Here is a 27,500-nt window from a genome sequence, read left to right as displayed (position 1 = left end):
GGTGGTCAGTACTGAGTCTAGGATGGTGGTCAGTACTGAGTCTAGGTTGGTGGTCAGTACTGAGTCTAGGTTGGTGGTCAGTACTGTGAGTCTAGGTTGGTGGTCAGTACTGAGTCTAGGTTGGTGGTCAGTACTGTGAGTCTAGGTTGGTGGTCAGTACTGAGTCTAGGTTGGTGGTCAGTACTGAGTCTAGGATGGTGGTCAGTACTGAGATGGTGGTCAGTACTGAGTCTAGGTTGGTGGTCAGTACTGTGAGTCTAGGTTGGTGGTCAGTACTGTGAGTCTAGGATGGTGGTCAGTACTGAGTCTAGGTTGGTGGTCAGTACTGTGAGTCTAGGTTGGTGGTCAGTACTGTGTCTAGGATGGTGGTCAGTACTGAGTCTAGGATGGTGGTCAGTACTGAGTCTAGGATGGTGGTCAGTACTGTGAGTCTAGGTTGGTGGTCAGTACTGTGAGTCTAGGTTGGTGGTCAGTACTGAGTCTAGGATGGTGGTCAGTACTGAGTCTAGGATGTTGGTCAGTACTGAGATGGTGGTCAGTACTGAGTCTAGGTTGGTGGTCAGTACTGTGAGTCTAGGATGTTGGTCAGTACTGAGATGGTGGTCAGTACTGAGTCTAGGTTGGTGGTCAGTACTGAGTCTAGGTTGGTGGTCAGTACTGTGAGTCTAGGTTGGTGGTCAGTACTGTGAGTCTAGGTTGGTGGTCAGTACTGAGTCTAGGTTGTTGGTCAGTACTGAGTCTAGGTTGGTGGTCAGTACTGAGTCTAGGTTGGTGGTCAGTACTGAGTCTAGGATGGTGGTCAGTACTGAGTCTAGGTTGGTGGTCAGTACTGAGATGTTGGTCAGTACTGAGTCTAGGTTGGTGGTCAGTACTGAGTCTAGGTTGGTGGTCAGTACTGAGTCTAGGTTAGTGGTCAGTACTGAGTCTAGGTTGGTGGTCAGTACTGAGTCTAGGTTGTTGGTCAGTACTGAGTCTAGGTTGGTGGTCAGTACTGAGTCTAGGTTGGTGGTCAGTACTGAGTCTAGGATGGTGGTCAGTACTGAGTCTAGGTTGGTGGTCAGTACTGAGATGTTGGTCAGTACTGAGTCTAGGTTGGTGGTCAGTACTGAGTCTAGGTTGGTGGTCAGTACTGAGTCTAGGTTAGTGGTCAGTACTGAGTCTAGGTTGGTGGTCAGTACTGTGTCTAGGTTGGTGGTCAGTACTGAGTCTAGGTTGGTGGTTAGTACTGTGAGTCTAGGTTGGTGGTCAGTACTGAGTCTAGGATGGTGGTCAGTACTAAGTCTAGGGTGGTGGTCAGTACTGAGATGGTGGTCAGTACTGAGTCTAGGTTGGTGGTCATGTGTGTGTGTGTGTGTGTGTGTGTGTGTGTGTGTGTGTGTGTGTGTGTGTGTGTGTGTGTGTGTGTTCTCACTGTGTGTGGTTGACCTCTGCGTGTGTGTGTGTGTGTGTGTGTGTGTGTTCTTACTGTGTGCGGTTGACCTCTGCGTGGGCGACGGCACTGAGGAAAGGCAGGATGTTTCCATAGTGAAGGAACAGACGGACCAATGGGATCGCTGCTTCCTGTTTCTCCCGGCAGACCTCCCCGAGGATATGAGCGGCTGATGCCGACACCGGCTGGGAGGGGAAACACATTAAAACAATCTACAGTACCCCCCCTTTACATTAGGTATCTACAGTACCCCCCCTTTACATTAGGTATCTACAGTACCCCCCCTTTACATTAGGTATCTACAGTACCCCCCCTTTACATTAGGTATCTACAGTACCCCCTCCCCCACCTTTACATTAGGTATCTACAGTACCCCCCCCTTTACATTAGGTATCTACAGTACCCCCCCCCTCACCTTTACATTAGGTATCTACAGTACCCCCCCTTTACATTAGGTATCTACAGTACCCCCCCCCCCACCTTTACATTAGGTATCTACAGTACCCCCCTCACCTTTACATTAGGTATCTACAGTACCCCCTGCCCCCCCCCCCCCCCCCCCCCCCCCCTCCCCCTCACCTTTACGTTAGCCGAGGTCAACATCAGGTCTCTCAGAGGGCCGTAGTGGTCAGAGGGGAACACATGGTCCTCAGTGTAAACAATGTTTAAACGAAGAGAACCCAACTCATCCACTTTCACCGGCTTCCCTCCATTATCCCTGGGCTGCAAAAAGTACCTAGGGAGGAGGGGAGAATGGAGAGAGAGAGAGGAGAGGAGGATGGAGAGAGAGAGGAGGATGGAGAGAGAGAGAGGAGAGGAGGAGAGGATGGAGAGAGAGAGGAGGAGAGGAGGATGGAGAGAGAGAGAGGAGGGGAGGATGGAGAGAGAGAGAGAGAGAGGAGGATGGAGAGAGAGATGAGGAGGGGAGGATGGAAAGAGAGAGAGAGGAGGCGAGGATGGCGAGAGAGAGGAGGAGAGGAGGAGAAGATGGAGAGAGAGGAGAGAGAGAGAGGAGGATGGAGAGAGAGAGGAGGATGAAGAGAGAGAGAGGAGGATGGAGAGAGAGAGGAGGATGGAGAGAGAAAGGAGGAGAGGAGGGGAGGATGAGAGGATGAGAGAGAGAGGAGGATGGAGAGAGAGAGAAAGGAGGATGGAGAGAAAGAGAGAGAGGAGGATGGAGAGAGTGAGGATGAGAGAAAAGGAGGATGGAGAGAGAAAGAGGGAGGAGAGGATGGAGAGAAGGGGGAGGATGGAGAGAGAGATGATGGGAGGATGGAGAGAGAGGGGGAGAGGAGGATGGAGAGAGGAGGGAGGACGGAGAGAGAAAGAGAGAGAGAGGAAGGAAGGAGGGGAGGATGGAGAGAGAGGGAGAGAGAAAGGTAAGGAGTGAAAAAAGAGAGATAGATGTTGTCATGTCTCACCATGCGTTGTGGACCCAGACACAGACAGACAGACAGACAGACAGACAGACAGACAGACAGACAGAGACAGAGACAGAGAAAGACTGACAGACAGACAGACCGACAGACAGACAGAGACAGAGAGAGACTGACAGACAGACAGACAGACCGACAGACAGACAGACAGACAGACAGACAGACAGACAGACAGAGACAGAGAGAGACTGACAGACAGACAGACCGACAGACAGACAGACATGTTATCATGTCTCACCATGCGTCGTGGACCCCAGCCTGTCCCAGGGCCCTCAGAGGAACTCTGACCCCTCCCAGGAACTCATCCCCAAACTTCAAGTTACTGGCATTCCACAGGTCAACCCTGCATACAGAGAGATAGAGTCAGACTCACAACACACACACGCACGCGCGCACGCACACACACACACACTCTCTATTTGTGTGTAGACCTGGCTCTGTGAAACACACGCAGACACATAGACACACAGACTCACCTCAGAGCCAGCTTGTCAACACCCTCCTCCTCCACATCAAACTGTCTCTTGGTGTGACTAAGAGGTCGTGTCACCTGCAGGACAGAGACAGAGACAGAGACAGAGTTACTTAGAGGCTACAAACTGTCTCTTGGTGTGACTAAGAGGTCGTGTCACCTGCAGAACAGAGACAGAGACAGAGTTACTTAGAGGCTACAAATTGTCTCTTGGTGTGACTAAGAGGTCGTGTCACCTGCAGGACAGAGACAGAGACAGAGACAGAGACAGAGTTACTTAGAGGCTACAAACTGTCTCTTGGTGTGACTAAGAGGTCGTGTCACCTGCAGGACAGAGACAGAGACAGAGACAGAGACAGAGTTACTTAGAGGCTACAAATTGTCTCTTGGTGTGACTAAGAGGTCGTGTCACCTGCAGGACAGAGACAGAGACAGAGACAGAGTTACTTAGAGGCTACAAACTGTCTCTTGGTGTGACTATGAGGTCGTGTCACCTGCAGGACAGAGACAGAGACCGACTTACATAGAGGCACCACAGGTAGCCTAGTGGTTAGAGCGTTGGACTAGTAACCGTAAGGTTGCTGGATCGAATCCCCGAGCTGACAAGGTAAACATTTGTTGTTCTGCCTCTGAGCAAGGCAGTTAACCCACCGTTCCCCGATTAGGGCAGCCCCCCCGCACCTCTCTGATTCAGAGGGCTGGGGTTAAATGAGGAAGACACATTTCAGTTGAATGCATTCAGTTGGACAACTGACTAGGTATCCCCACTTTCCCCACAGGGCTCTCACTAGAACCACCAGCACCACAGGGCTCTTCTCAGAATCACCAGCACCACAGGGCTCTTCTCAGAACTACCAGCACCACAGGGCTCTTCTCAGAACCACAAGCACCACAGGGCTCTTCTCAGAACTACCAGCACCACAGGGTTCTTCTCAGAACTACCAGCACCACAGGGCTCTTCTCAGAACCACCAGCACCACAGGGCTCTTCTCAGAACTACCAGCACCACAGGGCTCTTCTTAGAACCACCAGCACCACAGGGCTCTTCTTAGAACCACAGCACCACAACAGAGAGGGGAAGCCAAAGGGTGTGGACAAAAACTCCTTCAACCAAAACCCCAACCCCAGTACAGTGCACATCCTCAGACCCCATACTGAGGACTGAATAACTGAACAAGTAGTGTCCGTCCCTCAGTCAGAAGAAGGAAACGCTCTGTTTATCAGGCAAACTCATCTCCAAACAGTGCACCAACCTCACCTCACAGTAGACAGATAGCACCAACCTCCCCTCACCTCACCTCACAGTAGACAGATAGCACCAACCTCCCCTCACCTCACCTCACAGTAGACAGATAGCACCAAACTCCCCTCACCTCAAAGTAGACAGATAGCACCAACCTCCCCTCACCTCACAGTAGACAGACAGCACCAAACTCCCCTCACCTCAAAGTAGACAGATAGCACCAACCTCCCCTCACCTCACAGTAGACAGATAGCACCAAACTCCCCTCACCTCAAAGTAGACAGATAGCACCAACCTCCCCTCACCTCACAGTAGACAGATAGCACCAACCTCCCCTCACCTCACCTTAAAGTAGACAGATAGCACCAACCTCCCCTCACCTCACCTCACCTTAAAGTAGACAGATAGCACCAACCTCCCCTCACCTCACCTTAAAGTAGACAGATAGCACCAACCTCCCCTCCTCTCACCTCAAAGTAGACAGATAGCACCAACCTCCCCTCACCTCACCTTAAAGTAGACAGATAGCACCAACCTCCCCTCACCTCACCTTAAAGTAGACAGATAGCACCAACCTCCCCTCACCTCACCTTAAAGTAGACAGATAGCACCAACCTCCCCTCACCTCACCTTAAAGTAGACAGATAGCACCAACCTCCCCTCACCTCACCTTAAAGTAGACAGATAGCACCAACCTCCCCTCACCTCACCTTAAAGTAGACAGATAGCACCAACCTCCCCTCACCTCACCTTAAAGTAGACAGATAGCACCAACCTCCCCTCCTCTCACCTCAAAGTAGACAGATAGCACCAACCTCCCCTCCTCTCACCTCAAAGTAGACAGATAGCACCAACCTCCCCTCACCTCACCTTAAAGTAGACAGATAGCACCAACCTCCCCTCACCTCACCTTAAAGTAGACAGATAGCACCAACCTCCCCTCCTCTCACCTCAAAGTAGACAGATAGCACCAACCTCCCCTCCTCTCACCTCAAAGTAGACAGATAGCACCAACCTCCCCTCACCTCACCTTAAAGTAGACAGATAGCACCAACCTCCCCTCACCTCAAAGTAGACAGATAGCACCAACCTCTCCTCACCTCACCTTAAAGTAGACAGATAGCACCAACCTCCCCTCACCTCACCTTAAAGTAGACAGATAGCACCAACCTCCCCTCCTCTCACCTCAAAGTAGACAGATATCACCAACCTCCCCTCCCCTCACCTCAAAGTAGACAGATAGCACCAACCTCCCCTCACCTCAAAGTAGACAGACAGCACCAACCTCCCCTCACCTCAAAGTAGACAGATAGCACCAACCTCCCCTCACCTCAAAGTAGACAGACAGCACCAACCTCTCCTCCTCTCACCCCAAAGTAGACAGATAGCACCAACCTCCCCTCCTCTCACCCCAAATTAGACAGATAGCACCAACCTCCCCTCCCCTCACCTCAAAGTAGACAGATAGCACCAACCTCCCCTCACCTCAAAGTAGACAGACAGCACCAACCTCTCCTCCCCTCAAAGTAGACAGACAGCACCAACCTCTCCTCCCCTCAAAGTAGACAGACAGCACCAACCTCTCCTCCCCTCAAAGTAGACAGACAGCACCAACCTCTCCTCCCCTCAAAGTAGACAGATAGCACCAACCTCTCCTCCCCTCAAAGTAGACAGACAGCACCAACCTCTCCTCCCCTCAAAGTAGACAGAGCACAAACCTCTCCTCCCCTCAAAGTAGACAGACAGCACCAACCTCCCCTCACCTCACAGTAGACAGATATCACCAACCTCCCCTCCCCTCACCTCAAAGTAGACAGATAGCACCAACCTCCCCTCACCTCAAAGTAGACAAATAACACCAACCTCCCCTCCCCTCACCTCAAAGTAGACAGATAGCACCAACCTCCTCTCCCCTCCTCTCACCTCAAAGTAGACAGATAGCACCAACCCCCCTCCCCTCAAAGTAGACAGATAGCACCAACCTCCCCTCACCTCACCTCAAAGTAGACAGACAGCACCAACCCCCCCTCACCCCAGAGTAGACAGATAGCACCAACCTCCCCTACCTCACAGTAGACAGATAGCACCAACCTCCCCTCACCTCACAGTAGACAGACAGCACCAACCTCCCCTCACCTCACAGTAGACAGACAGCACCAACCTCCCCTCACCTCACAGTAGACAGACAGCACCAACCTCCCCTCCCCTCACAGTAGACAGACAGCACCAACCTCCCCTCCCCTCACAGTAGACAGATAGCACCAACCTCCCCTCACCTCAAAGTAGACAGATAGCACCAACCTCCCCTCACCTCAAAGTAGACAGATAGCACCAACCTCTCCTCCCCTCAAAGTAGACAGATAGCACCAACCTCCCCTCACCTCAAAGTAGACAGATAGCACCAACCTCCCCTCACCTCAAAGTAGACAGATAGCACCAACCTCCCCTCACCTCACAGTAGACAGATAGCACCAAACTCCCCTCACCTCAAAGTAGACAGATAGCACCAACCTCCCCTCACCTCAAAGTAGACAGATAGCACCAACCTCCCCTCACCTCACCTCAAAGTAGACAGATAGCACCAACCTCCCCTCACCTCAAAGTAGACAGATAGCACCAACCTCTCCTCCCCTCAAAGTAGACAGACAGCACCAACCTCCCCTCACCTCAAAGTAGACAGATAGCACCAACCTCCCCTCACCTCAAAGTAGACAGATAGCACCAACCTCTCCTCACCTCAAAGTAGACAGATAGCACCAACCTCCCCTCACCTGAAAGTAGACAGATAGCACCAACCTCCCCTCACCTCAAAGTAGACAGACAGCACCAACCTCCCCTCACCTCACAGTAGACAGACAGCACCAACCACCCCTCACCTCACAGTAGACAGATAGCACCAACCTCCCCTCACCTCAAAGTAGAAAGTCTCATCAAACTGGGGGTTGTTGGTTTTCCTTTTCACCTTGGTCTTTTTAGCTTCTGATCTGTACAGAGAGAGGGGGGAGGGAGAGAGAGAGCGGGAGAGAGAGGGGGGAGGGAGGGAGAGAGCGGGAGAGAGAGGGGGGAGGGAGAGAGAGAGCGGGAGAGCAAGAGGGGGGTGAAAGAGGGGGAGAGAGAGATGGGAAATTAGAGACAGAGAGAGAGAAAGAGAGAGAGAGAGAGAGAGGGGGGAGAGAGAGAGAAAGGGGGAGAGAAAGAGAGGGGAGAGAGAGAGAGGGGGGGTGAAAGAGAGGGGAGGAGAGAGGGGGGAGGGAGAGAGAGAGCGGGAGAGAGAGGGGGGAGGGAGAGAGAGAGCGGGAGAGCAAGAGGGGGGTGAAAGAGGGGGGAGAGAGAGATGGGAAATTAGAGACAGAGAGAGAGAAAGAGAGAGAGAGAGAGAGAGGGGGGAGAGAGAGAGAAAGGGGGAGAGAAAGAGAGGGGAGAGAGAGAGAGGGGGGGTGAAAGAGAGGGGAGGAGAGAGGGGGGAGGGAGAGAGAGAGCGGGAGAGAGAGGGGGGAGGGAGAGAGAGAGCGGGAGAGCAAGAGGGGGGTGAAAGAGGGGGGAGAGAGAGATGGGAAATTAGAGACAGAGAGAGAGAAAGAGAGAGAGAGAGAGAGAGGGGGGAGAGAGAGAGAAAGGGGGAGAGAAAGAGAGGGGAGAGAGAGAGAGGGGGGGTGAAAGAGAGGGGAGGAGAGAGGTGGGAAATTAGAGAGAGGGAGAGAAAAAGAGAGAGAGAGCAAGAGACAAGGAGAAGGGAAGGTTAAACGACTGCCTATCACATAGAAGTCTGATAGATGTAACAGTTGATCGGTGACAGCGGTGTCTCTGTGATCGTTGGCTCTGACCTGGATGGGCCCAGCAGGGATACCGCAGCGTACGGATCACACTGTCCATTCACGATGGGCAGGCCCTGGCACTCCAACACACTGCAGAGAGAGACTGTTAGTAACACACACACACCACACACACTACACATTACACACACACACACACACACACACTACACACTACACACTCACACACTACACACAACACACTGTCCATTCACGATGGGCAGGCCCTGGCACTCCAACACACTGCAGAGAGAGACTGTTAGTAACACACACACACTACACACTCACACACTACACACAACACACTGTCCATTCACGATGGGCAGGCCCTGGCACTCCAACACACTGCAGAGAGAGACTGTTAGTAACACACACACACACACACACTACACATTACACACACACACACACACACTACACACTACACACTACACACTCACACACTACACACACTACACACAACACACTGTCCATTCACGATGGGCAGGCCCTGGCACTCCAACACACTGCAGAGAGAGACTGTTAGTAACACACACACACCACACACACTACACATTACACACACATTACACACACACACTACACACTACACACTGTCCATTCACGATGGGCAGGCCCTGGCACTCCAACACACTGCAGAGAGAGACTGTTAGTAACACACACACACTACACATTACACACACACACACACACACATTACACACACACACACTACACATTACACACACACACACACACACACTCACACACTACACACACACACACCACTCACACTACACACAACACACTGTCCATTCACGATGGGCAGGCCCTGACACTCCAACACACTGCAGAGAGAGACTGTTAGTAACACACTACACACTACACATTACACACACACACGCATACACACACATTACACACACACACACACTACACACACACACACACACTACACGCACACATTACACACACACTACACACACACACACTACACACACACTACACACACACACATACACACACACTACACACACATTACACATTACACACACGCACACATTACACACACGCACACATTACACACACACACACATTACACTACACACACACACACACACTACACACATTACACATTACACACACACAGAATGCAATGTCTAAACACTCTTTCCTCAGAGTGAGGGCTTCCTCAGAGTGAGTGTCCCCTCAGAGTGAGTGTTTCCTCAGAGTGAGTGTTTCATCAGAGTGAGTGTTTCCTCAGAGTGAGGGTTTCCTCAGAGTGAGTGTCCCCTCAGAGTGAGTGTTTCCTCAGAGTGAGTGTTTCCTCAGAGTGAGTGTTTCCTCAGAGTGAGTGTCCCCTCAGAGTGAGTGTTCCCTCAGAGTGAGGCTCCATTCAGCTATACAGACTGCTTTGTGACCACCACATGTTTAGACCAATCACAGCAGAGCATCTGTTGATATAGCAACCCCCCCCCCCCCCCCACACACACACACACACACCCCTCCCTCCATGGTGACATCATGCTGTAAAGAGGTTACACTGCCAGCAGGACGCATCACTTCCTCTCTGTCACTGACGCCTCATCAACACAGGCTAATGATGATGTCAGCGGGCGGAGGAGGAAGGTTAAGATTCACTAACGACAGACAACTTCCTGTCAGTGAGCCTGTTTAATATAACCTCTGGCTGACCTAGACACACACACACATACACACACACACATACAGACACACACACACACACACACACACACACACACACACACACACACACACACACACACACACACACACACACACACACACACACACACACACACACACAGACACACAGACAGACAGACAGACAGATACACACACACAATCCAACAGAGAATAGGACTCATTCCAACAGAGAATAGGACTCATTCCAACAGAGAATAGGACTCATTCCAACAGAGAATAGGACTCATTCCAATAGAACAGAGAATAGGACTCATTCCAATAGAGAATAGGACTCATTCCAACAGAGAATAGGACTAATTCCAACAGAGAATAGGACTCATTCCAATAGAACAGAGAATAGGACTCATTCCAACAGAGAATAGGACTCATTCCAACAGAGAATAGGACTCATTCCAATAGAACAGAGAATAGGACTCATTCCAACAGAGAATAGGACTCATTCCAACAGAGAATAGGACTCATTCCAACAGAGAATAGGACTCATTCCAATAGAGAATAGGACTCATTCCAACAGAGAATAGGACTCATTCCAACAGAGAATAGGACTCATTACAATAGAGAATAGGACTCATTCCAACAGAGAATAGGACTCATTTCAACAGAGAATAGGACTCATTTCAACAGAGAATAGGACTCATTTCAACAGAGAATAGGACTCATTCCAACAGAGAATAGGACTCATTCCAACAGAGAATAGGACTCATTCCAACAGAGAATAGGACTCGTTCCAACAGAGAATAGGACTCATTCCAATCCAACAGAGAATAGGACTCATTCCAACAGAACAGAGAATAGGACTCGTTCCAACAGAGAACAGGACTCATTCCAATAGAGAATAGGACTCATTCCAACAGAGAATAGGACTCATTCCAATAGAACAGAGAATAGGACTCATTCCAACAGAGAATAGGACTCATTCCAACAGAGAAGGGGACTCATTCCAACAGAGAATAGGACTCATTTCAATAGAACAGAGAATAAGACTCATTCCAACAGAACAGAGAATAGGACTCATTCCAACAGAGAATATGACTCATTCCAACAGAGAATAGGACTCATTCCAACAGAGAAGGGGACTCATTCCAACAGAGAATAGGACTCATTCCAACAGAGAATAGGACTCATTCCAACAGAGAATAGGACTCATTCCAACAGAGAATATGACTCATTCCAACAGAGAATAGGACTCATTCCAACAGAGAAGGGGACTCATTCCAACAGAGAATAGGACTCATTCCAACAGAGAAGGGGACTCATTCCAACAGAGAATAGGACTCATTTCAACAGAGAATAGGACTCATTCCAACAGAGAATAGGACTCATTCCAACAGAGAATTGGACTCATTCCAACAGAGAAAAGGACTCATTCCAACAGAGAATTGGACTCATTCCAACAGAGAAAAGGACTCATTCCAACAGAGAATAGGACTCATTCCAATAGAACAGAGAATAGGACTCATTCCAATAGAGAATAGGACTCATTCCAACAGAGAATAGGACTAATTCCAACAGAGAATAGGACTCATTCCAATAGAACAGAGAATAGGACTCATTCCAACAGAGAATAGGACTAATTCCAACAGAGAATAGGACTCATTCCAATAGAACAGAGAATAGGACTCATTCCAACAGAGAATAGGACTCATTCCAACAGAGAATAGGACTCATTCCAACAGAGAAAAGGACTCATTCCAACAGAGAATAGGACTCATTCCAATAGAACAGAGAATAGGACTCATTCCAATAGAGAATAGGACTCATTCCAACAGAGAATAGGACTAATTCCAACAGAGAATAGGACTCATTCCAATAGAACAGAGAATAGGACTCATTCCAACAGAGAATAGGACTCATTCCAACAGAGAATAGGACTAATTCCAATAGAACAGAGAATAGGACTCATTCTAACAGAGAATAGGACTCATTTCAACAGAGAATAGGACTCATTTCAACAGAGAATATGACTCATTTCAACAGAGAATAGGACTCATTCCAACAGAGAATAGGACTCATTCCAACAGAGAATAGGACTCGTCCCAACAGAGAATAGGACTCATTCCAATCAAACAGAGAATAGGACTCATTCCAACAGAACAGAGAATAGGACTCGTTCCAACAGAGAATAGGACTCATTCCAATAGAGAATAGGACTCATTCCAACAGAGAATAGGACTCATTCCAATAGAACAGAGAATAGGACTCATTCCAACAGAACAGAGAATAGGACTCATTCCAACATAGAATAGGACTCATTCCAACAGAGAAGGGGACTCATTCCAACAGAGAATAGGACTCATTTCAATAGAACAGAGAATAAGACTCATTCCAACAGAACAGAGAATAGGACTCATTCCAACAGAGAATATGACTCATTCCAACAGAGAATAGGACTCATTCCAACAGAGAAGGGGACTCATTCCAACAGAGAATAGGACTCATTCCAACAGAGAATAGGACTCATTCCAACAGAGAATAGGACTCATTCCAACAGAGAATATGACTCATTCCAACAGAGAATAGGACTCATTCCAACAGAGAAGGGGACTCATTCCAACAGAGAATAGGACTCATTCCAACAGAGAAGGGGACTCATTCCAACAGAGAATAGGACTCATTCCAACAGAGAATAGGACTCATTTCAACAGAGAATAGGACTCATTTCAACAGAGAATAGGACTCATTTCAACAGAGAATAGGACTCATTCCAACAGAGATTAGGACTCATTCCAACAGAGAATAGGACTCATTCCAACAGAGAATAGGACTCGTTCCAACAGAGAATAGGACTCATTCCAACAGAGAATAGGACTCATTCCAATCCAACAGAGAATAGGACTCGTTCCAACAGAGAATAGGACTCGTTCCAACAGAGAATAGGACTCATTCCAACAGAGAATAGGACTCGTTGCAACAGAGAATAGGACTCATTCCAATCCAACAGAGAATAGGACTCATTCCAATCCAACAGAGAATAGGACTCATTCCAATCCAACAGAGAATAGGACTCATTCCAATAGAACAGAGAATAGGACTCATTCCAATCCAACAGAGAATAGGACTCATTCCAACAGAGAATAGGACTTATTCCAACAGAGAATAGGACTCATTCCAACAGAGAATAGGACTCTTTCCAACAGAGAATAGGACTCATTCCAATCCAACAGAGAATAGGACTCATTCCAACAGAACAGATAATAGGACTCGTTCCAACAGAGAATAGGACTCATTCCAATAGAGAATAGGACTCATTCCAACAGAGAATAGGACTCATTCCAATAGAACAGAGAATAGGACTCATTCCAACAGAACAGAGAATAGGACTCATTCCAACAGAGAATAGGACTCATTCCAACAGAGAAGGGGACTCATTCCAACAGAGAATAGGACTCATTTCAATAGAACAGAGAATAAGACTCATTCCAACAGAACAGAGAATAGGACTCATTCCAACAGAGAATATGACTCATTCCAACAGAGAATAGGACTCATTCCAACAGAGAATAGGACTCATTCCAACAGAGAAATGGACTCATTCCAACAGAGAAAATGACTAATTCCAACAGAGAATAGGACTCATTCCAATAGAACAGAGAATAGGACTCATTCCAATAGAGAATAGGACTCATTCCAACAGAGAATAGGACTAATTCCAACAGAGAATAGGACTCATTCCAATAGAACAGAGAATAGGACTCATTCCAACAGAGAATAGGACTCATTCCAACAGAGAATAGGACTCATTCCAATAGAACAGAGAATAGGACTCATTCCAACAGAGAATAGGACTCATTCCAACAGAGAATAGGACTCATTCCAACAGAGAATAGGACTCATTCCAATAGAGAATAGGACTCATTCCAACAGAGAATAGGACTCATTCCAACAGAGAATAGGACTCATTACAATAGAGAATAGGACTCATTCCAACAGAGAATAGGACTCATTTCAACAGAGAATAGGACTCATTTCAACAGAGAATAGGACTCATTTCAACAGAGAATAGGACTCATTCCAACAGAGAATAGGACTCATTCCAACAGAGAATAGGACTCATTCCAACAGAGAATAGGACTCGTTCCAACAGAGAATAGGACTCATTCCAATCCAACAGAGAATAGGACTCATTCCAACAGAACAGAGAATAGGACTCGTTCCAACAGAGAATAGGACTCATTCCAATAGAGAATAGGACTCATTCCAACAGAGAATAGGACTCATTCCAATAGAACAGAGAATAGGACTCATTCCAACAGAGAATAGGACTCATTCCAACAGAGAAGGGGACTCATTCCAACAGAGAATAGGACTCATTTCAATAGAACAGAGAATAAGACTCATTCCAACAGAACAGAGAATAGGACTCATTCCAACAGAGAATATGACTCATTCCAACAGAGAATAGGACTCATTCCAACAGAGAAGGGGACTCATTCCAACAGAGAATAGGACTCATTCCAACAGAGAATAGGACTCATTCCAACAGAGAATAGGACTCATTCCAACAGAGAATATGACTCATTCCAACAGAGAATAGGACTCATTCCAACAGAGAAGGGGACTCATTCCAACAGAGAATAGGACTCATTCCAACAGAGAAGGGGACTCATTCCAACAGAGAATAGGACTCATTTCAACAGAGAATAGGACTCATTCCAACAGAGAATAGGACTCATTCCAACAGAGAATTGGACTCATTCCAACAGAGAAAAGGACTCATTCCAACAGAGAATAGGACTCATTCCAATAGAACAGAGAATAGGACTCATTCCAATAGAGAATAGGACTCATTCCAACAGAGAATAGGACTAATTCCAACAGAGAATAGGACTCATTCCAATAGAACAGAGAATAGGACTCATTCCAACAGAGAATAGGACTAATTCCAACAGAGAATAGGACTCATTCCAATAGAACAGAGAATAGGACTCATTCCAACAGAGAATAGGACTCATTCCAACAGAGAACAGGACTCATTCCAACAGAGAAAAGGACTCATTCCAACAGAGAATAGGACTCATTCCAATAGAACAGAGAATAGGACTCATTCCAATAGAGAATAGGACTCATTCCAACAGAGAATAGGACTAATTCCAACAGAGAATAGGACTCATTCCAATAGAACAGAGAATAGGACTCATTCCAACAGAGAATAGGACTCATTCCAACAGAGAATAGGACTAATTCCAATAGAACAGAGAATAGGACTCATTCCAACAGAGAATAGGACTCATTTCAACAGAGAATAGGACTCATTTCAACAGAGAATAGGACTCATTTCAACAGAGAATAGGACTCATTCCAACAGAGAATAGGACTCATTCCAACAGAGAATAGGACTCGTTCCAACAGAGAATAGGACTCATTCCAATCCAACAGAGAATAGGACTCATTCCAACAGAACAGAGAATAGGACTCGTTCCAACAGAGAATAGGACTCATTCCAATAGAGAATAGGACTCATTCCAACAGAGAATAGGACTCATTCCAATAGAACAGAGAATAGGACTCATTCCAACAGAACAGAGAATAGGACTCATTCCAACATAGAATAGGACTCATTCCAACAGAGAAGGGGACTCATTCCAACAGAGAATAGGACTCATTTCAATAGAACAGAGAATAAGACTCATTCCAACAGAACAGAGAATAGGACTCATTCCAACAGAGAATATGACTCATTCCAACAGAGAATAGGACTCATTCCAACAGAGAAGGGGACTCATTCCAACAGAGAATAGGACTCATTCCAACAGAGAATAGGACTCATTCCAACAGAGAATAGGACTCATTCCAACAGAGAATATGACTCATTCCAACAGAGAATAGGACTCATTCCAACAGAGAAGGGGACTCATTCCAACAGAGAATAGGACTCATTCCAACAGAGAAGGGGACTCATTCCAACAGAGAATAGGACTCATTTCAACAGAGAATAGGACTCATTCCAACAGAGAATAGGACTCATTCCAACAGAGAATTGGACTCATTCCAACAGAGAAAAGGACTCATTCCAACAGAGAATAGGACTCATTCCAATAGAACAGAGAATAGGACTCATTCCAATAGAGAATAGGACTCATTCCAACAGAGAATAGGACTCATTCCAATAGAACAGAGAATAGGACTCATTCCAACAGAGAATAGGACTCATTCCAACAGAGAATAGGACTCATTCCAATAGAACAGAGAATAGGACTCATTCCAACAGAGAATAGGACTCATTCCAACAGAGAATAGGACTCATTCCAACAGAGAAAAGGACTCATTCCAACAGAGAATAGGACTCATTCCAATAGAACAGAGAATAGGACTCATTCCAATAGAGAATAGGACTCATTCCAACAGAGAATAGGACTAATTCCAACAGAGAATAGGACTCATTCCAATAGAACAGAGAATAGGACTCATTCCAACAGAGAATAGGACTCATTCCAACAGAGAATAGGACTAATTCCAATAGAACAGAGAATAGGACTCATTCCAACAGAGAATAGGACTCATTCCAACAGAGAATAGGACTCATTCCAACAGAGAAAAGGACTCATTCCAACAGAGAATAGGACTCATTCCAATAGGCTCCCTGTAGAGGAAAGGCAAACCGCCCACACACACACAAACACACACAAAACCCCACCACATCACTGAGGTGTGTTGTAGCTGACCGGTCTCAACGGGGAAGGGTTTGATGATGGGACAGGAATCACTGAGGTGTGGTGTAGCCTGACGCGTCTCAACGGGGAAGGGTTTGGTGATGGGACGGGGACAGGAATCACTGAGGTGTGTTGTAGCCTGACGCATCTCAACGGGGAAGGGTTTGGTGATGGGACAGGAATCACTGAGGTGTGTTGTAGCTGACCGGTCTCAACGGGGAAGGGTTTGATGATGGGACAGGAATCACTGAGGTGTGGTGTAGCCTGACAGGTCTCAACGGGGAAGGGTTTGATGATGGGACAGGAATCACTGAGGTGTGTTGTAGCCTGACGCGTCTCAACGGGGAAGGGTTTGATGATGGGACAGGAATCACTGAGGTGTGTTGTAGCCTGACGCGTCTCAACGGGGAAGGGTTTGATGATGGGACAGGAATCACTGAGGTGTGTTGTAGCCTGACGCGTCTCAACGGGGAAGGGTTTGATGATGGGACAGGAATCACAGAGGTGTGTTGTAGCCTGACGCGTCTCAACGGGGAAGGGTTTGATGATGGGACAGGAATTACTGAGGTGTGGTGTAGCCTGACAGGTCTCAACGGGGAAGGGTTTGATGATGGGACAGGAATCACAGAGGTGTGTTGTAGCCTGACGCGTCTCAACGGGGAAGGGTTTGATGATGGAACAGGAATTACTGAGGTGTGTTGTAGCCTGACGCGTCTCAACGGGGAAGGGTTTGATGATGGGACGGGGACAGGAATCACTGAGGTGTGTTGTAGCCTGACGCGTCTCAACGGGGAAGGGTTTGATGATGGGACGGGGACAGGAATTACTGAGGTGTGTTGTAGCCTGACGCGTCTCAACGGGGAAGGGTTTGATGATGGGACGGGGACAGGAATCACTGAGGTGTGTTGTAGCTGACCGGTCTCAACGGGGAAGGGTTTGATGATGGGACAGGAATCACAGAGGTGTGTTGTAGCCTGACGCGTCTCAACAGGGAAGGGTTTGATGATGGGACGGGGACAGGAATCACTGAGGTGTGTTGTTGCCTGACCGGTCTCAACGGGGAAGGGTTTGATGATGGGACAGGAATCACAGAGGTGTGTTGTAGCCTGACGCGTCTCAACAGGGAAGGGTTTGATGATGGGACGGGGACAGGAATCACTGAGGTGTGTTGTTGCCTGACCGGTCTCAACGGGGAAGGGTTTGATGATGGGACGGGGACAGGAATCACTGAGGTGTGTTGTAGCCTGACGCGTCTCAACGGGGAAGGGTTTGATGATGGGACAGGAATCACTGAGGTGTGTTGTAGCCTGACGCATCTCAACGGGGAAGGGTTTGGTGATGGGACAGGAATCACTGAGGTGTGTTGTAGCCTGACCGGTCTCAACGGGGAAGGGTTTGATGATGGGACAGGAATCACTGAGGTGTGTTGTAGCCTGACGCGTCTCAACGGGGAAGGGTTTGATGATGGGACAGGAATCACTGAGGTGTGTTGTAGCCTGACGCGTCTCAACGGGGAAGGGTTTGGTGATGGGACGGGGACAGGAATCACTGAGGTGTGTTGTAGCCTGACGCGTCTCAACGGGGAAGGGTTTGATGATGGGACAGGAATTACTGAGGTGTGTTGTAGCCTGACGCGTCTCAACGGGGAAGGGTTTGATGATGGGACAGGAATTACTGAGGTGTGTTGTAGCCTGACAGGTCTCAACGGGTAAGGGTTTGGTGATGGGACAGGAATTACTGAGGTGTGTTGTAGCCTGACGCGTCTCAACGGGGAAGGGTTTGGTGATGGGATGGGGACAGGAATCACTGAGGTGTGGTGTAGCCTGACGCGTCTCAACGGGGAAGGGTTTGATGATGGGACGGGGACAGGAATCACTGAGGTGTGTTGTAGCTGACCGGTCTCAACGGGGAAGGGTTTGATGATGGGACAGGAATCACTGAGGTGTGTTGTAGCCTGACCGGTCTCAACGGGGAAGGGTTTGATGATGGGACGGGGACAGGAATCACTGAGGTGTGTTGTAGCCTGACAGGTCTCAACGGGGAAGGGTTTGATGATGGGACAGGAATCACTGAGGTGTGTTGTAGCTGACCGGTCTCAACGGGGAAGGGTTTGATGATGGGACGGGGACAGGAATCACTGAGGTGTGTTGTAGCCTGACAGGTCTCAACGGGGAAGGGTTTGATGATGGGACAGGAATTACTGAGGTGTGTTGTAGCCTGACGCGTCTCAACGGGGAAGGGTTTGATGATGGAACGGGGACAGGAATCACTGAGGTGTGTTGTAGCCTGACAGGTCTCAACGGGGAAGGGTTTGATGATGGGACAGGAATCACTGAGGTGTGTTGTAGCCTGACAGGTCTCAACGGGGAAGGGTTTGATGATGGGACAGGAATCACTGAGGTGTGTTGTAGCCTGACAGGTCTCAACGGGGAAGGGTTTGGTGATGGGACAGGAATCACTGAGGTGTGTTGTAGCCTGACGCGTCTCAACGGGGAAGGGTTTGGTGATGGGACAGGAATCACTGAGGTGTGTTGTAGCCTGACGCGTCTCAACGGGGAAGGGTTTGATGATGGGACGGGGACAGGAATCACAGAGGTGTGTTGTAGCCTGACGCGTCTCAACAGGGAAGGGTTTGATGATGGGACGGGGACAGGAATCACTGAGGTGTGTTGTAGCTGACCGGTCTCAACGGGGAAGGGTTTGATGATGGGACAGGAATTACTGAGGTGTGGTGTAGCCTGACGCGTCTCAACGGGGAAGGGTTTGATGATGGGACAGGAATCACTGAGGTGTGTTGTAGCCTGACCGGTCTCAACGGGGAAGGGTTTGATGATGGGACGGGGACAGGAATCACTGAGGTGTGTTGTAGCCTGACGCGTCTCAACGGGGAAGGGTTTGATGATGGGACAGGAATCACTGAGGTGTGTTGTAGCCTGACGCGTCTCAACGGGGAAGGGTTTGATGATGGGACGGGGACAGGAATCACTGAGGTGTGTTGTAGCCTGACGCGTCTCAACGGGGAAGGGTTTGATGATGGGACGGGGACAGGAATCACTGAGGTGTGTTGTAGCCTGACGCGTCTCAACGGGGAACGGTTTGATGATGGGACAGGAATCACTGAGGTGTGTTGTAGCCTGACAGGTCTCAACGGGGAAGGGTTTGATGATGGGCCAGGAATTACTGAGGTGTGTTGTAGCTGACCGGTCTCAACGGGGAAGGGTTTGGTGATGGGACGGGGACAGGAATCACTGAGGTGTGGTGTAGCCTGACGGGACTCAACGGGGAAGGGTTTGATGATGGGACAGGAATTACTGAGGTGTGTTGTAGCCTGACGCGTCTCAACGGGGAAGGGTTTGATGATGGGACGGGGACAGGAATCACTGAGGTGTGTTGTAGCCTGACGCGTCTCAACGGGGAAGGGTTTGATGATGGGACAGGAATCACTGAGGTGTGTTGTAGCCTGACGCGTCTCAACGGGGAAGGGTTTGATGATGGGACGGGGACAGGAATCACTGAGGTGTGTTGTAGCCTGACGCGTCTCAACGGGGAAGGGTTGGGTGATGGGACAGGAATCACTGAGGTGTGTTGTACTCACCGTGTGGCCAGTTTATGACAGACGACTCCGCTGTCTGTGATGACCTCACTGAGACGCAGCTCTATGTGGACCTTTCCCTGAGGAACACAGTGTTACCATGGTTATCAAATCAAATCCTATTGGTCACATACACATGGTTATCAGATGTTATTGGTCACATACACATGGTTAGCAGATGTTACTGTGAGTGTAGAGAAATGCTTGTTACACACACACCTGTAGAAATGCCTGTATGAACTGGGGGCGGGGGGGTCAATGTGGAATAAACTATATGGTGATGGAGGGTCAATGTGGAATAAACTGTTTTGGGGGGGTCAATGTAGTATGAACTCTATGGGGGGTCAATGTAGTATGAACTGTATGGTGATGGGGGGGTCAATGTAGTATGAACTGTATGGTGATGGGGGGGTCAATGTAGTATGAACTGTATGGTGATGGGGGGGTCAATGTAGTATGAACTGTATGGTGATGGGGGGGTCAATGTGGTATGAACTGGTTTGGCGGGGTCAATGTGGAATAAATTGTTTTGGGGGGGGGGGTCAATGTGGAATAAACTGTTTTGGGGGGATCAATGTGGTATGAACTGTATGGTGATGGAGGGGGTTCAATGTGGTATGAACTGTATGGTGATGGAGGGGGTTCAATGTGGTATGAACTGTATGGTGATGGAGGGGGTTCAATGTGGTATGAACTGTATGGTGATGGAGGGGGTTCAATGTAGTATGAACTGTATGGTGATGGAGGGGGTTCAATGTGGTATGAACTGTATGGTGATGGAGGGGGTTCAATTTGGTATGAACTGTATGGTGATGGAGGGGGTTCAATGTGGTATGAACTGTATGGTGATGGAGGGGGTTCAATGTGGTATGAACTGTATGGTGATGGAGGGGGATCAATGTAGTATGAACTGTATGGTGATGGAGGGGGATCAATGTGGTATGAACTGTATGGTGATGGAGGGGGTTCAATGTAGTATGAACTGTATGGTGATGGGGGGGTCAATGTGGAATAAATTGTTTTGGGGGGGTCAATGTGGTATGAACTGTATGGTGATGGGGGGGTCAATGTAGTACGAACTGTTTTGGGGGAGTCAATGTGGAATAAATTGTTTTGGGGGGGTCAATGTGGTATAAACTGTTTTGGGGGGGTCAATGTGGAATAAATTGTTTTGGGGGGGGTCAATGTGGTATAAACTGTTTTGGGGGGTCAATGTGGAATATATTGTTTTGGGGGGGGTCAATGTGGAATAAATTGTTTTGGGGGGGGTCAATGTGGTATAAACTGTTTTGGGGGGGTCAATGTGGAATATATTGTTTTGGGGGGGGGGTCAATGTGGAATAAACTGTTTTGGGGGGATCAATGTGGTATGAACTGTATGGTGATGTGGGTAAACTGTTTTGGCCCTGTCCGGGGGTGTCCTCGGATGGGGCCACAGTGTCTCCTGACCCCTCCTGTCTCAGCCTCCAGTATTTATGCTGCAGTAGTTTATGTGTCTGGGGGCTAGGGTCAGTTTGTTATATCTGGAGTACTTCTCCTGTCCTATTCGGTGTCCTGTGTGAATCTAAGTGTGCGTTCTCTAATTCTCTCTTTCTTTCTCTCTCTCGGAGGACCTGAGCCCTAGGACAATGCCCCAGGACTACCTGACATGATGACTCCTTGCTGTCCCCAGTCCACCTGGCCGTGCTGCTGCTCCAGTTTCAACTGTTCTGCCTTATTATTATTGGACCATGCTGGTCATTTATGAACATTTGAACATCTTGGCCATGTTCTGTTATAATCTCCACCCGGCACAGCCAGAAGAGGACTGGCCACCCCACATAGCCTGGTTCCTCTCTAGGTTTCTTCCTAGGTTTTGGCCTTTCTAGGGAGTTTTTCCTAGCCACCGTGCTTCTACACCTGCAATGCTTGCTGTTTGGGGTTTTAGGCTGGGTTTCTGTACAACACTTTGAGATATCAGCTGATGTACGAAGGGCTATATAAATACATTTGATTTGATTTGAATTGATGGGGGGGTCAATGTGTGTGTGTGTGTTCTCCGTCCTACAGACCTGAACCTCTGAGTCTGCGCTGACGTGTCTCAGAGGGAACCAGGTGTCTTTACCATGATACCTCTGGAGGTCTTCTTTCTTCACTGCTACCTTACCTACACACACACACACACACACACACACACACACACACACACACACACACACACACACACACACACACACACACACACACACACACACACACACACACACACACAGACACACACACACACACACACACGCACACACACACGCACACACACACACACAGCAAAATTAGGTACAACACACACATGTTGCACACCTGTGTCAGAGCAGAATTAGAGCTGCAGTCAGACAGACGGACGGACGAACGGTCCTTCATTTCTCACAAACACATAATATAATGTACATTGATCCAAGGCAGTTGAGAATCTATTCCACACGAGACCACCTCCATGGCCCTTCCCTTCTCTCTTTCTACCTATCTCTCCCTCTCTCTGTCTCTCTGTCTCTCTGTCTCTCTCCCTCTCTCCCTCTGTCTCTCTGTCTCTCTCCCTCTGTCTCTCTGTCTCTCTGTCTCTCTCCCTCTGTCTCTCTGTCTCTCTCCCTCTGTCTCTCTGTCTCTCTGTCTCTCTGTCTCTCTCCCTCTGTCTCTCTGTCTCTCTCCCTCTGTCTCGCTGTCTCTCTGTCTCTCTCCCTCTGTCTCTCTCCCTCTGTCTCTCTCCCTCTGTCTCTCTGTCTCTCTCCCTCTGTCTCTCTGTCTCTCTCCCTCTGTCTCTCTCTCCCTCTGTCTCTCTGTCTCTCTCCCTCTGTCTCTCTCTCCCTCTGTCTCTCTGTCTCTCTGTCTCTCTCCCTCTGTCTCTCTCCCTCTGTCTCTCTCCCTCTGTCTCTCTCCCTCTGTCTCTCTCCCTCTGTCTCTCTCCCTCTGTCTCTCTCCCTCTGTCTCTCTCCCTCTCCCTCTCTCTCTCTCCCTCTCTGTCTCTATGTCTCTCTCTCCCTCTCTGTCCCTATGTCTCTCTCTCTCTCTCTCTCTCTCTCTCTCTCTCTCTCTCTCTCTCTCTCTCTCTCTCTCTCTCTCTCTCTCTCTCTCTCTCTCTCTCTCTCTCTCTCTCTCTCTCTCTCTCTCTCTCTCTCTCTCTCTCTCTCTCTCTCTCTCTCTCTCTCTCTCTCTCTCTCTCTCTCTCTCTCTCTCTCTCTCTCTCAATACTGCAGACCTGCAGAAAAACAGTTTGTTTGGCTGCTGAGCTGAAAGCTGCATCTGCACATCAGAACAATGATGAACATTCCTGCTGTTCCCACAGCCTCCTTTTTGGCTGTTACCACGGGAACCAACGCAGCACAGCCAATCACAGCCTAAATAGACCGTTAAACACCTGGGTCTCATTAAGCTTAGCGGAGTTGCCAACACCCGGTTTTCAATCTAGCTTCCTGTTTGTCTGAAAACCCGGAAGTGGGAACGCCAAATTAGAAGTTTCTATGTTAGGGTTTCATCAGCAGAGCCGTCCAATCACAAGAAGAGAAGCAGGGAGAGGTGAGTGTGACATGGTCTGTCGGACCAATAGGATCAGACGTTTCTATGTCAGGGTTTCATCACTGTCCAATCACAAGAAGAGAAGCAGTGAGAGGTGAGTGTGACATGGTCTGTCGCACCAATAGGATCAGACGTTTCTATGTCAGGGTTTCATCACTGTCCAATCACAAGAGGAGAAGCAGGGAGAGGTGAGTGTGACATGGTCTGTCGGACCAATAGGATCAGACGTTTCTATGTCAGGGTTTCATCACTGTCCAATCACAAGAGGAGAAGCAGGGAGAGGTGAGTGTGACATGGTCTGTCGGACCAATAGGATCAGACGTTTCTATGTCAGGGTTTCATCACTGTCCAATCACAAGAAGAGAAGCAGGGAGAGGTGAGTGTGACATGGTCTGTCGGACCAATAGGATCAGACGTTTCTATGTCAGGGTTTCATCACTGTCCAATCACAAGAGGAGAAGCAGGGAGAGGTGAGTGTGACATGGTCTGTCGGACCAATAGGATCAGACGTTTCTATGTCAGGGTTTCATCACTGTCCAATCACAAGAGGAGAAGCAGGGAGAGGTGAGTGTGACATGGTCTGTCGGACCAATAGGATCAGACGTTTCTATGTCAGGGTTTCATCACTGTCCAATCACAAGAAGAGAAGCAGGGAGAGGTGAGTGTGACATGGTCTGTCGGACCAATAGGATCAGACGTTTCTATGTCAGGGTTTCATCACTGTCCAATCACAAGAGGAGAAGCAGGGAGAGGTGAAACAGGAGCCTTAGTGGACGAGAGGTGAGTGTGACATGGTCTGTCGGACCAATAGGATCAGACTCACCGATGCTGGAGTCCCTCCTGAACACGTCTCTGTCGAAGATGTAGAAGGACAGATGGCGGAAACTACGGGGGATTTCACAATAAAAGTCCTCTCCATAGAAGGGGCTGCGGAGGAGAAAAAAAAACTATTAAACATCAACAAATCTTAGTCTACAAACGACACAAAAACAGTTGGTGATCTGTTAACAACCATCTACATTGAACAAGCCAGGGCAGCTGTGAGCTGAGGGACCATCTACATTGAACAAGCCAGGGTAGCTGAGGGACCATCTACATTGAACAAGCCAGGGTAGCTGTGAGCTGAGGGACCATCTACATTGAACAAGCCAGGGCAGCTGTGGGCTGAGGGACCATCTACATTGAACAAGCCAGGGTAGCTGAGGGACCAACTACATTGAACAAGCCAGGGTAGCTGTGGGCTGAGGGACCATCTACATTGAACAAGCCAGGGTAGCTGAGGGACCAACTACATTGAACAAGCCAGGGCAGCTGTGGGCTGAGGGACCATCTACATTGAACAAGCCAGGGTAGCTGAGGGACCAACTACATTGAACAAGCCAGGGTAGCTGTGAGCTGAGGGACCATCTACATTGAACAAGCCAGGGTAGCTGTGAGCTGAGGGACCATCTACATTGAACAAGCCAGGGCAGCTGTGGGCTGAGGGACCATCTACATTGAACAAGCCAGGGCAGCTGAGGGACCAACTACATTGAACAAGCCAGGGTAGCTGTGAGCTGAGGGACCATCTACATTGAACAAGCCAGGGTAGCTGTGAGCTGAGGGACCATCTACATTGAACAAGCCAGGGCAGCTGTGGGCTGAGGGACCATCTACATTGAACAAGCCAGGGCAGCTGAGGGACCATCTACATTGAACAAGCCAGGGTAGCTGTGAGCTGAGGGACCATCTACATTGAACAAGCCAGGGCAGCTGTGGGCTGAGGGACCATCTACATTGAACAAGCCAGGGTAGCTGAGGGACCAACTACATTGAACAAGCCAGGGCAGCTGAGGGACCATCTACATTGAACAAGCCAGGGTAGCTGTGAGCTGAGGGACCATCTACATTGAACAAGCCAGGGCAGCTGTGAGCTGAGGGACCATCTACATTGAACAAGCCAGGGTAGCTGAGGGACCAACTACATTGAACAAGCCAGGGCAGCTGTGAGCTGAGGGACCAACTACATTGAACAAGCCAGGGCAGCTGTGGGCTGAGGGACCATCTACATTGAACAAGCCAGGGCAGCTGTGAGCTGAGGGACCAACTACATTGAACAAGCCAGGGCAGCTGTGGGCTGAGGGACCATCTACATTGAACAAGCCAGGGCAGCTGTGAGCTGAGGGACCATCTACATTGAACAAGCCAGGGTAGCTGAGGGACCATCTACATTGAACATACCTTCCTCAATGTTATATTCTATTAGACACACACACACACACACACACACACACACACACACACACACACACACACACACACACACACACACAGAGACACACACACACAGACACACACACCCAGACACACAGAGACACACACACAACGAGACACACAGACACCCATATGTCTGTCCCTATAGAATAAAACATGTTATTTACTGTCTGATTCCATTTAGTTCTTCCCAAATGTCATTTTCTCCGTCTTGTTTTTCTAGGTTCCGATTTCCCCTGTTTTTTTTTCAGGAATTTCTCCCTCAAAATCACAGAAAACCACATTGGATGTTCTTAGTCCACAACAATGTTTAAACCACATCAGGAGACCACGTTTGAGGTAGTTGCTCTTTATTTCCAACGTGTACCTAGTAACAGGCTAGCAAGAAGCTAACAAGAAGCTAGCAACAGGCTAGTAAGAGGCTAGTAAGAGGCTAGCAAGAGACTAGTAAGAGAAGAGGCTAGCAAGAGGCTAACAAGAGGCTAGCAAGAGGCTAGAAAGAGGCTAGCAAGAGAAGAGGCTAGAAAGAGGCTAGCAAGAGAAGAGGCTAGCAAGAGGCTAGCAAGAGAAGAGGCAAGCAAGAGAAGAGGCTAGCAAGACCAGAGGCTAGCAAAAGGCTAGCAAGAGAAGAGGCTAGCAAGAGGCTAGCTAGCTGTGTTAATCTGTGTTTTTCTAGCGCACAAGTGACGGTAGAATTTGCAAAACAAATACCTACTGGACAGATGCAAATGATGCTGCTATCTTTCTGCCAGGTCAGCAGAGGAGACTGTGTAGGCGACTGACAAGGTTTTTACAGAAGCCTTTCTATCTACCATTAGACTTCTCATTAGCATCATCGCTAACGGATACACATAGTGGAAGACACACGCAGACAGGGGGCGTTCTCCTTGTCTCTACAGACTGCAGGCGTTCTCTCCTTGTCTCTACAGACAGGGGGCGTTCTCTCCTTGTCTCTCCTTGTCTCTACAGACAGGGGCGTTCTCCTTGTCTCTTCAGACGGGCGTTCTCTCCTTGTCTCTTCAGACAGGGGCTTTCTCTCCTTGTCTCTTCAGACAGGGGCGTTCTCCTTGTCTCTACAGACAGGGGGCGTTCTCTCCTTGTCTCTCCTTGTCTCTACAGACAGGGGGCGTTCTCTCCCTTGTCTCTACAGACAGGGGCGTTCTCCTTGTCTCTTCAGACAGGGGGCGTTCTCTCCTTGTCTCTTCAGACGGGCGTTCTCTCCTTGTCTCTTCAGACAGGGACTTTCTCTCCTTGTCTCTTCAGACAGGGGCGTTCTCCTTGTCTCTACAGACGTTCTCTCCTTGTCTCTCCTTGTCTCTACAGACAGGGGGCGTTCTCTCCTTGTCTCTTCAGACAGGGG

General features: G+C 48.7%; 1 protein-coding gene across 2 annotated transcripts in view; it reads right to left on the bottom strand.

Moving 5' to 3' along the window:
- The window catches only part of LOC110511434 (ras GTPase-activating protein 3), a 94,357-nt gene that overhangs the window by 32,053 nt on the left and 34,804 nt on the right, over positions 1-27,500 (bottom strand). For both annotated transcript variants that reach the window (XM_090206932.1, XM_090206933.1), the window contains exons 3-11: positions 24,711-24,814; positions 22,393-22,487; positions 20,345-20,421; positions 8,405-8,485; positions 7,492-7,564; positions 3,342-3,415; positions 3,104-3,208; positions 2,009-2,165; positions 1,466-1,614 (exon numbers count right to left, since the gene is read on the bottom strand). In XM_090206932.1, coding sequence (XP_090063058.1) covers positions 1,466-1,614; positions 2,009-2,165; positions 3,104-3,208; positions 3,342-3,415; positions 7,492-7,564; positions 8,405-8,485; positions 20,345-20,421; positions 22,393-22,487; positions 24,711-24,814 — 915 coding nt within the window. The remainder of the gene's footprint in view (positions 1-1,465; positions 1,615-2,008; positions 2,166-3,103; positions 3,209-3,341; positions 3,416-7,491; positions 7,565-8,404; positions 8,486-20,344; positions 20,422-22,392; positions 22,488-24,710; positions 24,815-27,500) is intronic.

Source organism: Oncorhynchus mykiss, chromosome 18 (assembly GCF_057628025.1).
Source record: "Oncorhynchus mykiss isolate SJ-2025 chromosome 18, ASM5762802v1, whole genome shotgun sequence".
NCBI lineage: Eukaryota > Metazoa > Chordata > Actinopteri > Salmoniformes > Salmonidae > Oncorhynchus > Oncorhynchus mykiss.
The sequence above is the reverse complement of the archived record's forward strand: the minus strand, read 5'-3'. Positions and strand labels throughout refer to the sequence as shown.